This window comes from Bos mutus, chromosome X (assembly GCF_027580195.1).
Source record: "Bos mutus isolate GX-2022 chromosome X, NWIPB_WYAK_1.1, whole genome shotgun sequence".
In the NCBI taxonomy this organism is placed as follows: Eukaryota; Metazoa; Chordata; class Mammalia; order Artiodactyla; family Bovidae; genus Bos; species Bos mutus.
The window spans coordinates 102,933,075-102,947,211 of record NC_091646.1 but is presented as its reverse complement, the minus strand read 5'-3'; the positions used below and the strand labels follow the sequence as shown (position 1 = coordinate 102,947,211).

General features: G+C 37.2%; 1 protein-coding gene across 1 annotated transcript in view; it reads left to right on the top strand.

Moving 5' to 3' along the window:
* Positions 1–14,137, top strand: part of IL1RAPL1 (interleukin 1 receptor accessory protein like 1) — a 695,400-nt gene that overhangs the window by 89,677 nt on the left and 591,586 nt on the right. Inside the window, exon 3 of the mRNA XM_070366609.1 lies at positions 13,070–13,256. Coding sequence (XP_070222710.1) covers positions 13,070–13,256 — 187 coding nt within the window. The remainder of the gene's footprint in view (positions 1–13,069; positions 13,257–14,137) is intronic.

The window sequence follows — 14,137 nt, the reverse complement described above, 5'->3', positions numbered from 1 at the left end:
CCAATGCATGAAAGTGAAAAGTGAAAGTGAAGTCGCTCAGTCGCATCCGACTTTTAGCAACCCCATGGACTGCAGCCTACCAGGCTCCTCCGTCCATGGGATTTTCCAGGCAAGAGTACTGGAGTGGGGTGCCATTGCCTTCTCCGAGAGGGGTGGAGGGGAGACTAGGGTAAGAATAGATTTGAGGGTAGAAGTAAGGATTTATTTATGAGTCATATTAGATCTAAACTAATTTTTTGATTTCAGTTAAGTATGGTAAACAACTAGGCATATAAATCTAAATTTCAGATAGAGGTCAGAGCTTTAACCTCTGAGCCACCAGGGAAGCCCAGAGATATGCATATAGGAGACAAAAACATAGAGGTGGTATCTGAAGTGAAAGAGATAAATGAGATTACGTCGAGGGAGATTAAATGAGATAATACATATAAAGATTTTTTTTTAAATAGTAGCTTTGTCGAGATGTAATTCATATATTATATTTTTCCCATACAAAGTATAAAATTTAAATTTTTATTGGGGTAAAATGCACTTAACATAAAATTTACCATTTTGACCATTGTTAGTTGTACAATTTAGTGACATTAATTACATTCATACTGTTGCTCAATCATCACCACTATTTCTAGATATTTTTCATCATCCCAAATAGAAACTCTGTACCCATTAAACAGTAATCCCCCATCCCTTCCTCTTTCCCCAGCCTTATCTCTAGCAGTTTGCCTATCCTGTGTACATTATGTAAGTGGAGTCATAGGATATTTGTCCTTTTGTGTCTTGACTTATTTCACTTAACATAATGTTTTCAAGCTTCATCCATGTTGTAACATGTATCAGAATTTCATTCTTTCACAGTCCAAATAGCCTGTTGTATGTCTATACCATGCTTTGCTTATTCCTTCATCTTTTGGTGGACATTTACACTTTTGGGCTATCATGAATAATGCTGTTATGAACATTATTGTACAAGTATCTGTTTATGTTTCTGTTTTCAGTTCTTTTAGGTATATGACTAGGAGTGAAATTGCTGGATTGTATGGTAATTCTGTGTTTAACTTTTTGAAGAACTGCCAAGCTGGTTTTCCACAGCAACTGCACCATTTTCCATTCCCACAAGCAATGCACAAGAGTTCCAACTTCTCCATATCTTCGCCAAACTTGTTTTCCTTTTTCTTTAAAAAAAAATAGATATCTTAATGGGTGTGAATTAGTACTTCATAAAGTTTTTTGCCCTAGCATTTTCTCTCAGTAGAGTATAAGTGCCATAGGACCAAGCACTTGTTTATTCACTGCTTTATCCCCAGTTGGGCCAAGCACATAGTCTTCATTCAGTAAATATTGACTGACTGAATGAATTTTAAATGTTCAATGAATGATATTTAATTAGCTCCTGTAGCAAATGATAGTTAATATATTCATTCCTGTATTACGTGAGTGTCTCCTACTGGGCTTAATAGTTTTGTTTTGTTTCTATGAATTGGCCTGCCTTTGCTATGAAAAGTTTAAGAGGCAATATGCCAAAATTTACTTAGAATGAAACTATCTCAAACCATAACAAGAGAAAAGGAAGTAAAAGACTTGAGACATTAGAAAGTGACGAAAAAAGCAAGCAAGACCTCACTTGTTATCTTCAAATTGGAGCTGTGAACAGGTAAATTCAGGGAGGTCCCTGCAATCCCTTCTTCAGAAAGTAATTGTAGTTCCATATCCATTTCCCCCAAACTTTTCTTGAGTGAGGAGTAGTTTTCCCAGATACAGATACACTGTCTGTCTTCTTTGTGTATGCAGAAGTTGAGCCACTTTTAAATATGTTACGTTCCAAGTCACTCTTTACATGAAACTCTTGACTGTGCATTTTGGTAAACATTGTATCTTCAAAATAACACCAGTCTCCAGAGTCTGGAAATATGCACCTCTGTCAATTTTATGGAATAGATTCAGTTTTTGTGTTTTACATGTAGTTAAATATATGATATAAATGCCCATTATAATTTAGTTTATCTACCATTTTCACAGTTAATTTTGCTTATCACTTGTATTTTTATCTTGAAGTCAAGGAAAGCCAAGCTATTGTTAGGAAATTTTGACCCGGAAAGTGAAAATAAATAAAGCATATGACCATTATTATATTCATAAAATACTTAGAGAAGTATTAGTAGGAAAAAAATCACTGATTATAGCAACTATTTGGTAACATTGTCCAGATTTGGTTTACATACAGTAGGGGGAAGGGAGAAGGCAATGGCACCTCACTCCAGTACTCCTGCCTGGAAAATCCCATGGACGGGGGAGCCTGGTAGGCTGCAGTCCATGGGGTCGCTAAGAGTCGGATGCAACTGAGTGACTTCACTTTCACTTTTCACTTTCATGCATTGGAGGAGGAAATGGCAACCCGCTCCAGTGTTCTTGCCTGGAGAATCCCAGGGACGGCGGGGCCTGGTGGGCTGCCATCTATGGGGTTGCACAGAGTCAGACACGACTGAAGTGACTTAGCAGCAGCAGCAGGGGGAAAGTATGGCTTTAAATTTCAAAACATTAGGCTAACTCTGAAAAATCTATTTGTACATGGGTAAAATTTCAGCAGACTCTGGTAGTTCTCTGTCTTCTTTAAAGATCAGTATAGATTTTGTTTTACTCTATTGAAATTTTCCCTGGAATTTTCATCATAAAATGAGGGGTGGGGTGCAGGATTAGCCGAGTGTGTGAATCCTAAATCACCTCTTTTCCACAGCAGTCTCGGAGCAAGATTTAATAGTACAAGAGTTATTAGAGTCACTTTAGAAAAACCTCCCTGTGTGATGCTTGGAGAGAAAAAAAGTGATTTGCAACTGACCCAAATGTGGCTCAAACATTTATGCTCCCCTTCTCTCATCTTTCCCTTATCTTTCAAATCAAGAAGTCTACTATGCTAAAAAGGTCTGTTGTAGGCATGGTGGGAGGAGATTAACCAGGTTAGGGTTCATTGCCAGGAAATCTTTACAGCTGTGTTGCAATTTTTGCCTGGCTTGCAAGAGACATTTTCTTGGCACATCCACATTCTTGACATGTGCTATGTTAAAGAAGCATACAGAGAAAGGAAGTAAAAAGTATTGGGTTGGCAAAAAGTTCAATCACGTTTTTCTGTACCAGCTTATTCAAAAACCCAAATGAACTTTTTGGCCAGCCCAAAAGTATGGTGGGATATAGGTGAGGATTGTTTAGAGGGCTTAAGCAAAAAGCAGTGTAAATCAGAACTTTGTAGCCATGAACTAATAGTTCATTCATTCATTTAACAAATGTTTATTCAGAGTGCCTATTATATGCCTGGCACTGTACAAGACACTCAGGGATATCATTAGGTTTCTTAAGTCCTTATTCTAAATCAACCATCACTGAACAAATTCCTATAATGTATTATTCTCCATATGTCAGGAGAAACTGGACTGTTCAGAAAAGTAGAAAAGTTTAAGAGATTTTTTTTGAAAAGTCCCTGAATCATTTAAAACTTAAGCATAGAATAACCACAGGACTCAACATTTCTACTCCTAGATACACACACAAAAGTATTACAAGAAGTATGTAATGCATGTGTGCTAAGTTGAGTCCAACTCTTTGTGACCCCATGGACTGTAGCCCATCAGTGCATGGACTTTTCTAGGCAGGAATACTGGAGTGGGTTACCATGCCGTCCTCTAGGGAAACCTTTACCACCCAGGGATGGAATCTGAGTCTCTTGTGTTTTCTGCATTGGCAGGCAGATTCTTTGCCACTGCACCACCTGGGAATCCCAAGACACATGCAAACAAATACTTGTAGATGAATGTTCATAGCAGCACTATTTTTAATAATCAAAATATGGAAGCAGGAAACTAAATATATCCATACAATAGGCTATTGTTCAGACAAAAAGAAAAGGAATGAGTTACAAATACATATCACAATGTGAATGAACCTTGAACACATGATGCTAAGTGAAAAAGAAAAAGTCTCAGACACAAAAGTCCACATGTTATATGATTTCTTTTCTATGAAATATTCCAACTAAGCAAATCCATAAGGACAAAAATCTGATTAGTGGCTGTCGGGAGCTACGGGGCTGGAGAAATGGAGAGTGATTGCTAATGGCTCTGAGTTTCATTTTGGAGTGATGATAATGTCTTGGAACAAGATAGAGGTGATGGCCGCACAATATTATGAATGTGCTAAACGATGCTTCACTGTGCACTTGCAAATGGTTAATATTATGTTGTGTGAATTTTGAAAAAATATATGCCTTTAAGAATTCAGCCAGCATAGAGCTAACTCTCTTAATTTACCTATTACAAGAAGAATATCTATTAACAGAGGAGGCAGCAAAATAAGGGAAAACAGGTAATTATAAATTGTGATTGTTATGAAGAAAATAAACAGAGACAATCTGGATAGTGATAGAGAGGTCAGTCATAGCTTCTCTGAAGAAATTTGAAATTTACATGACCCTGAGCATACTTCCTGAGCCTCAGTTTCCTTTGGTGACATGTTTTGTATGTGTGTGTGTCTGTTTTAAATCTGTCTCTTTTTCTTCCGAAGAGGTCTAGAGGGAGACCTCAGGGTCTATAGTAATGAAGTTTCAAAGTTCTCCTGCCCCAGTAATAACTCAGGGGGAGAAATACTAGACTAGAATTTCATACAAGTCCTCTTCACATCTAGTATTCCAGGAATACCAGGCTAGAAAGATTAAAATGATAAGATTATGTTATTTGCTTTCCATCAAAAAAGAGGGAGATAATTGTTTTAAATGTATAGTTAGCAGAAGATTGTAGATGAAGTTCAACTTACCAGTTGCATTTAGGAAAAAGAATTTCAAACAAGAAGGTACTAAGCTGGTACTTTTAAGTGAAGTGAAGTCACTCAGTCGTGTCCGACTCTTTGCAACCCCATGGACAGTAGCCAACCAGGCTCCTCCGTCCATGGGATTTTCCAGGCGAGAATACTGGAGTGGGTTGCCATTTCCTTCTCCAGGGGATCTTCCCGACCCAGGGATCAAACCCGGGTCTCCCACATTGTAGGCAGACCCTTTATCATCTGAGCCACCAGGGAAGTCGCTTAAGCTGGTACTTTTAGGTCTTATCAATTGCTCCATGTTCTTATTCTTGTCCTTTTACAAGAGCTGATTTCAATCACAATTAAATCAATAGGTCCTCCAGAGCTCTTCTGAAAAGAAAACCTAATGCAAACAAATTTCACATTTTTCGTAAGTCACTGTAAGCATAGGGTGTGCTGAGAAAGATGAGATAGAGGGGCCACATGCATAGCTTCAGGCATCACTGTAAGGACTGATAAAAAGAAATACAGATAGAAAAATTATAAGGCTTTAAGATTAGAAATGAATTATCAATGTATATTTAAGCCTTAACAAACTGTAAGATGTTCCTGCCACAGTCTAACGCTGACGTTTTTGATTCCCAACATCCGTTTTCACAATAAGTGGTTAAACACTACAGTCGAATCTATAGTTTAAGAAGCCACCTTTGAAACAGTTGAGCTCTGCTCCATTCTGTAGTAACTGAACTTTCAGATTTTCCACACCTCTGTGCTGTTTTTCAGTCCCCAAACGTTTGTAGTGCTTCAAAAATACTCTCTGCTTTTGTTTTTACAAAAAAAAAAAAAAAATTATGTACCAAAGATTATTACTTGAAAAAGAAGAATGTTAAACCATATAAAACATAGAAGCCTAAAACAACTTAATCCTTTAAAAATATCGATCAAATCCCCATCTCTTTCAGCACTTCATAAAGTGGGAAGAGATTTCTGAACATTATGGAAATATTATTATTTCCCCTAGGGACCAGGAAATTAACATAATATACAGGTCAAGTGTTCAGTGGCGCCTCCATAGAGGACATATTTAACAATCGTGTTGCTGGTAATTCTGTTGGAGTGGAGAGAGACACTGAATACCATACATTATCATGCATAGGGGGTGTGATTATAGAATAATTGAATCTGTGCTACCATTAGGTATGGAATAACATGACTTTTATTATACTCTATAGCTAATCAGGTAATATACAAAATTTCTCTTCCCACATATGTTTTTCTTTCTTACCTCCTGCCTGCACTACCCAGATTTTCACACCTCGATCTGTAGCTGTGTAATACTGTCATCCTTTGAAAGATAAATTTAAAAATCTCTGGTCTCTTCCTTGCACGCCAATTCAGACTCTTGCTATTTCAAAGTAGCACACTGCTAAGGAGCCTGTGGAGAAATTTAGTACATTGTACTGACTTCCAGTGACTGTACTTACAGAAAGTATTTTAATTCTATTTTCTGTGTCATAGATTTACTTCTTGATTATGTCCAGAAATGTTTGTTAATCCCTAGTACTTGCTCTGTATTTAGGCTAGCTTTCTTTTTCCCTTATAAACACCACCCTAACTCAGTCCTATCCAAAGCTGTTCCTTTTACAAGTATGTATATACATGTAGAAAGTGTATAGTAGAAAGAGTTGATGAAACCATGATATTTATTTAATTCCTGCTGCTTGCACCCTTTTATTCCTTTTTAGATGTTTGAGAGTTTTAAGGACCTAACTTTTCAAAGAAACTCAAGTTAAAGCACCTTCTGCCTTTCTCCCATAGGCATCTATTCTAGAATGTAAAATAATATAAAATCGGGGCTAAAAGTAGGTAGTTTTCTTTTGTTTTAAACAGTGTATATATAGTTTATGTGCGCTAACCCAGCACTACTTATCTTCAGTAGTGTACAGAAGAGACCAATGAATTAGAAGTTAGGAGATATGAGTTCCAATCCCATTTCTGCCACCAGTTAGTAGAACTTGGACGAATCATTGACTTACTTGAAGTTTTGGGTCCCTTTGCTGTAACCTCAGGAGGTTGAAAGAAATAACTCTATCTGTGTTGTTTGTACAGTACGTTTTGTGCACTTGTGTATCCTGCAGGGTTGCCCTTGCTAGAACAAAGTAGGTTTTAAAAACATTTCACATTAATATTTCTTCACTGGAAATGATGAATATTAACTCTCAATTATGAACAACCATTTTGTCCACATACATGTAATATCCTGTCTCTCTACCCATTTGACAAACATTGGAACCAGCAGTCATGATTAAATTTTTGCCTACATTGCAGCTTATCTGATAAAACAATAGAAGCTGAGTTGATATGTGCTCATGATTTTTACTGTAAATCCTGGCTGAGCACTCTTTTCCCATTTACCCCCTTCCACCATATCTCCCTGAGTACAGTGACCCACAGTGCCATAGCAGTCATACTGCAGATTTAATGATGACGGATGGGACTCTTTACTTTGAGAGTGTGTCATTCCCCTCAGGGGGTCATATGTTTATTAATGTGTCACAAGTTGCTTGCTTCCTGTTAGCTCTTCTCAGTAAATAGGACTGTAGCATTCATTGGATGCTGCTTTATTTTTAGCTTTTAAAACCACCTGCTGATGAACAGAAACAGTAAACAAGTATTAAAACATCGCAAGTAATTTGAAAATAGTGCTATCCTGGGGAGTCTGGAATTTCAGACATTACCAGACAGTAGTAAATCAACAATCACCTCACAAACCTGGGAATAAAAGACAGGAAAATAAGAATATCTAAGTTTGTTCATCTGGAGCCACATTGTGAAAATTAGGGTTCAGTTTCATTTATAAGAGAGCAAGACAGGGTGACTGAGGTGAGCAGTTTTATTTTTTATAAACTTTCCTCATTCTTGTCTAGCCCAACCACATATCCCAGAAGACAACATAAGGACTTATCTGTATTCTTATGCTTCACACTAATTAAACACCGAGGAACTGAAGGCATCATCATGGTGATGCTGTCTATCTAACCTACCTTCTAAACAAACACTGTTTAGCCCTACTGCAAAATAGAAATATAAAGGAAGTAGGAAAAGGGAATCCAGTACAGATAATAAGCTCTAATACTCATTAAAAGACTGAAACTGTATTTTAAGGCTTCCCTGGTGGCTCAGACCATAAAGAATCGGCCTGCAATGCAGGAGACTCAGGTCCCATCCCTGGGTCAGGAAGATCCCCTGGAGAAGGAAATGGCTACCCACTCCAGTATCTTGCCTGGGAAATCCCATGGACAGAGGAGCCTGGCGGGCTACAGCCCATGGGGTCTCAAAGAGTCAGACATGACTGAACGACTGAGGCCCACACTGGCTTTATAACAAGACCATGTTTTAACATGCTTGATTCTCACAGCAGCCTATAAGGTCTTTTGTATTATTTTCTCCTTGTATAAATGATGAAATGGAAGCCTAAGGTGAAGTAACTTTCCCTGTTTTCAAAAGTAATGAGTGATTGGGCTGAAATCTGAACCTCTGCAGTTGGGCTTTAGTGATCTTACTGTTGACCCAACGGCCTTGTATTTGATACAAGGAGATGTGGGAAAACCGACAACAAAGTAAGTCTGAGGAGAAAGAAGACCTAAGACTCTTGAATTTAAAAGATTAATGTGGAAGGTTCAAAATCAGAATTCACTGATTTACTTCTTAGAAAAGTCTGTTCTTTAAGAATTCTACCATGTTCTACAAATATCAGTATGTTTCTAAGCCTCAAATGTTTTAAGACAGTTGAATGCATCCTAAAATAGTTAATAATTTAGTAAATTATTTTTTCTTAAAAAGAATTATCTTAAAAGGAGCCTGAGAAGAGCATGCTTTAGTCTGTACTGGAGTGAAATTAATAAATAATGCATGAGCAATATTGCTGGCAGACCCAAAGAGGATTTTTTTCCCTCTTGGGTGTGAAGCTCAAGCTAAAATTTAACATGCTTTCTTTACTCTCAAAGCTTTTTCTTTTTCAATATCTTCCATGTTGAAAGATTGATGCTACCTTTCATATACTCATCTGAGAAAACTTCTTTATCATCTTATATGTCTCTCTTTCCCTTGCTCCTTCACTATCACATTGATTCTATATCTTAAATATATTTTAAACATGATCCCTCCTTTTTACCTCAATGGACATTGCCAGTGTTGGAGTTGCCATTTTTTTTTTCCTGAGTAAATACAATTGCTTCCTAATTTGTGTCATGTACTTAGTCCTCCTTCCAATCCGGTTCAATTCATTTTTTCACTACAATCAGAAAAATCTTTCCAAAATCCAAATGTCACCATTTCCCAGCATAAAGTCCAAAGTCTTTATGGTGACTTTACAGGACTTTCAACCTGGCTTCTGCACATCTCTCCAGTTCCAATCCCTGCTGTTCTTTATCACTACCTTATAATTCAGTCACACCAAATTATTTGCATTTCTTCAAACATGCCAAGTTGTTCCATGCCTTCAAGCCTTTGTGCATAATATTCCTTGAAATAGCCTTTCTTAAAATTACTAATACTTTAAAGTTATTCATACTTTAAGATAATCATATATGACAGTTTATCAAGTCTTCTTCTTTCTTTCTTTGGCACTCCTGTGGTGGTACCTGCCACCTTTGTAGTATTTATCACGTTGAATTTCAGCTGTTTACTTGTGTATCACTTCTAGATTGTGAGGGATTGGGGCAGGGAATATGTCTCATCATTCTAGAAAAATCCCTGAGCACCTTCTCTGAGGACGTTTTTCAGGCTACTAATTGACTGTTTAATAGCTAATGGTTTCACGTATTAAGTATTGTAGATATACTTGTAGACTACATATTATATGAAGCTAGAGAAATCTAAATTCTATTTTTTTGTGGAAGTTTTCTCTGCTACCCGATATAAAGCTGAATAACTAACAGTAATGGTAAACTCTGTTTTGTTCCTTTACTCTCAAACTTCTCACACCAGATGCATGGGGTTTTTCCCACATGACATCATTCTTCAACCAGCTGGATGTCTTTTTACCATTCAGTTCAGTTCTGGCACTATCTTCCTGGACTTAGTGTCAGGCCTCACAGGTTAAGGGCTCAGTCCTGGGAGAGGCCAGTTGCAAGTCCACAAATTACCTACACTTCTGACTGACCAGCTGTCAATCAGAGGTTTGCAGAATGCACTCAGATTCTGTCATTTGCTAGAATGGGTCATAGAACTCAGAAAGTCAGTTTATTGCTATTGCTGATTTATTGCAAAGTGTATTTCAAAGGATACAAATGAACAGCCAGATGAAAGAGGTGTGTAGGGCAAGGCATGAGGGAAGAGGCACAGAGCTTGCACAAGCTCTCCAGGCCTGCCACTGACCCAGCCCTGCCTTGTGTTCACTGAAGCTGAAGCTCATCAAACCTTTTGCTTTAAGAGTTTTTAAAGCGCTCAGTCTCCAATGCCTGTCCCCTTCCTGTCAGTGGGTGGGGCTGAAAGGCCTAACTCTGATCTCTTGGTCTGTCTTGCTCCACTCAAAGTCAGCTCTTAACACAAACCCAAATGTGATCAAAAGGGACCCCTTATAAATAATACTCAGGAAAAATCACTCAAGAAATTTAAGAGTTTTAGAAGATCTATGCCAGGAAAAATACCAAGTATGTTCTCTATTATACCACAGCAAATCTGGCTATCTTCTGGTCATTCTCAGTGTGTCATATTAGCATGAGAAGAAAAAAAAGCAGGAATCTAAATCAAGTTGCTGCTTAAACAACAAAGCATCTTGACTGAATAAGGAGGAGGACTTGGGGGCTGTGGTCCATGTACGTCAGTGCAAAGCAGAGAGGAATCAGCATCACTGAACACCTGTGTGTGTGTTAATCAGTCGTGCCCAACTCTTTGCGACCCCATGGACTTCCGCCAGGTACCTCTGTCCATGGAATTCTCCAAGCAAGAATACTGGAGTGGGTAGCCATTGCCTTCTCCTGATTGAACACCTAGGACAGGCCAAACAGGTTTTAATTTAGTATCACATTCAATACTTGGAAAAGTGTTGTCTCTGCACACCACTTGAGAGTTTCAGAGGTGTTTGGTGAGTTGCCTCAAGTTGTAAATATAACAGTAAGATTCAAGTCCAGGACTTTGATGGCCATATATATGCCATCAAGCACTTACCAAAAGAGTTCTCTTAAGAAAACCTTAAGTCTGATGTCTAATTCTTCTCTTTATTCTCACTGCCTGGCACAATGACTGACACATTATTAGTGTTCATTGACTGTCCAGAAGCTAAATTAGCAAACAGAAATGGTGCAATTTACAAGAAAACTTCCTTTGGTCCGACTTTTTCAAAGAGATCTCTGAACACAATTTCTATTTTAATGCATTCCATTATAAACCTAATCTCGGATCCAGCAAAGAATAAATTGATGTGCTGATTTAATCAACTGATTCTGTAGAATTTGTCTAACAGGATGGTGTTGTCCTTACATAGTATATCAGTATGTTTCTCCCGTCTCACAACCTGGACTGCAGTCCAAGTGGGTATGAGTCTGTAAAGACAGATTGTAACAGAGCAATACTTTTATCCAAGACTGTTTACTGCCCATAGTCATTGAAAATGTCTCCTCTTAGCAGACAACCAGTAAGTACTTTATGACTTGAGCAGCCTTATTCCTGTCCTTCCATTATGATTAATAGACCAGTTACATTTTCCTATTTCTTTGTTCAGTTTACCAATCTTATTTTATTTTTAATTAATTTTTATTTAGGAAAATACATCCTCAAGGCATGCATGCCTTCAGGGCATGCCGACCCAAAAGACAGGAAGAGAAGAGAGGCCCCTGGCCCAATTTTGGCTCCTCTTTTTATATGTTTTTTCTCCTCCCCCTGGGCCTGCCCTATGTAAATTGGGCTTGCCAGGACTGCTGTTTGTTCTACCTGAGGTCCTCACTCAGGTTCTCAGAGCTTCCTTTGTTCTCTTTTCATGGGCTTTTCCCTTCCTTATCTTTTAGCCACCACCATTCTGGACTCCTTTTTCCTATTCTAACTACCTAACAAAATGAAAGTATAAAGTTCCTTGTAGATAAAGCAGGAAAAAGTGTGATTATGATAAAATATAAAGTGTATGTCTTTAAAACATTTTTTTTTCTGAAAAACTTAGGGTGATAGATGAATAAAAACAAAGTTACAAACAGTATGTGTTAGTTTCTTTTTATCATGAGGGTATGCAACTACATCTCATGCAGTGTAAATTATTTCCCTAATGACCAGTGAATGCCTGACTCCCTGGTGGCTCAGCAGTAAAGAACCCAACTGCAAAGCAGGAGACTTGGGTTCTATCCCTGGGTGGGGAAGATCCCTTGGAGAAGGAAATGGCAGCCCACTCCAGTACTCTTGTCTGGAAAATCCCATGGACAGAGGAGCCTGGTGGCCTACAGTCCATAGAGTCTCAAAAGAGTTGGACATGACTGAGTGAATAACAACAGTTTTTATTGGAATATAGTTGATTTACAGTGTTGTGTTAGTTCCTGCTATACAACAAAGTGAATCAGTTATACATATACATATATCCACTCTTTTTTAGATCCTTTTCTCATAAAGTCAGTACAGAGTATTGAGTAGAGTTCCTTGTGCTATATGGTAAGTCCTTATTAGTTATCTATTTTATATATAATAGTGTGAATATATGTTAATCCCAGTCTCCCAATTTATCCCTCTTTGGTAACCATAAGCTTGTTTTCTATAGCTGTGACTCTATTTCTGTTTTGTAAATAAGTTAATTTTTACTATTCTTTTTTATATTACACATATAAGCGATACCATATGGTATTTCTCTTTCTTTGTCTGACTTACTTTACCCAGTAGGACAATCTCTAGGTTCATCCATGTCGCTGCAAATGGCATTATTTCATGTGTATTTATGGCTGAGTATGAGTTTACTGATTTTAGCATAATTATACCCAAACTTGATTTCTTTCTTGACCTAAATATTTTTATTACTTTTATTTTTCTAGATAACAAAAATCTCTATTGAACATTTTTTCAAACCAAACCTGTATATATTATAAAACTTTCTTCCCAGCATATGAAAAATATATAAGTGGTTTAACAGAACCAAGCATTGTTTAGCTGACAGATAAGAGCCCTGTGGAATAAGCCATGATACCATACATTAATTAATCAATAGAGTTTTTATCCTTCTTTCCCTTTTTGACTGAAGTAAATGCACTCCCTTGGCATCGGTTGCTATTTGTTCACACCAGGCCACCATATTTATTCTGCTTTGTTACAGAAACTCCACTTACTGTATGAAAGTATCCATCTCACTGACAGTAGGCGAAAATGACACTGGACTCTGCTACAATTCCAAGATGAAGTACTTTGATAAAGCTGAACTTAGCAAAAGCAAGGAAATTGCCTGCCGTGACATAGAAGACTTTTTGCTACCAAGCAGAGAACCTGAAATCCTGTGGTATAAGGTATGGACTATGAATGATTTTATTGCTCATAAATAGATTCATGTGTATCTTATAGGGTAAGTTGGATAAAAAAAAAAACTAATGGGTGTTCTGTAGTTCAGTTCTGCCTTTATAAAATACTACAGCAAGTTGTGCTGGTCATTGTAAGTTTTAAACGAGTGACTTTGAAAATCCTAGTCAATGTTTATATGGTAGTCGACTGTAGTAAGCTATTGTGTGAATGTTTAGATATAATTTATGCTGATAATCATTTCAATTCTATTATAATCTGTGTTGATAATTTCAAGAACTGAAATATGTCAAGCATTCATTTTAAAGCACTCATATAAGCAGTCTAAAATATCCCCAAACAGCAGAGAAAGGATTGACTTGCTTCTGTGGTAAAATTGTATACCAGTTTACTGAAATATTCTGTTTAATGGAAGTACCTATGTGCATATTCTAATCCTTTTCATATAAAAGTATGCATATTTTTGAAAACCTGATGAAAATGTATAACATTATAAAAATAGTGTTAGATTAACTTTTTTTCCCCCAAAAACCAAAAGAAAATTTAGCCTTAAACAGAATAAGCAGACACTGTTCTTCCTGTCACATCATTGAGTGAACTTCAGGATTTGAACATATTCTTTAATTTATATCATAAAAGATAGTTTTGTTATTGAACATACTCAAGAAAATACAGTATACAGGCTGTGAACATTTGTCTGGAATATTTTATCCATGGTTTAAAGATTCCTAGTATAAACTTTGTTTTGTCCAACTAACTAGAAATAGGAATGTAGGAAGCTGGATCTTTTACTAACTAGATTCACAAATATCAGTATACAGAATGTGAGTCCTCAGGACTGATAGCTTTTGAATTCCAAACTTGTTAGAAA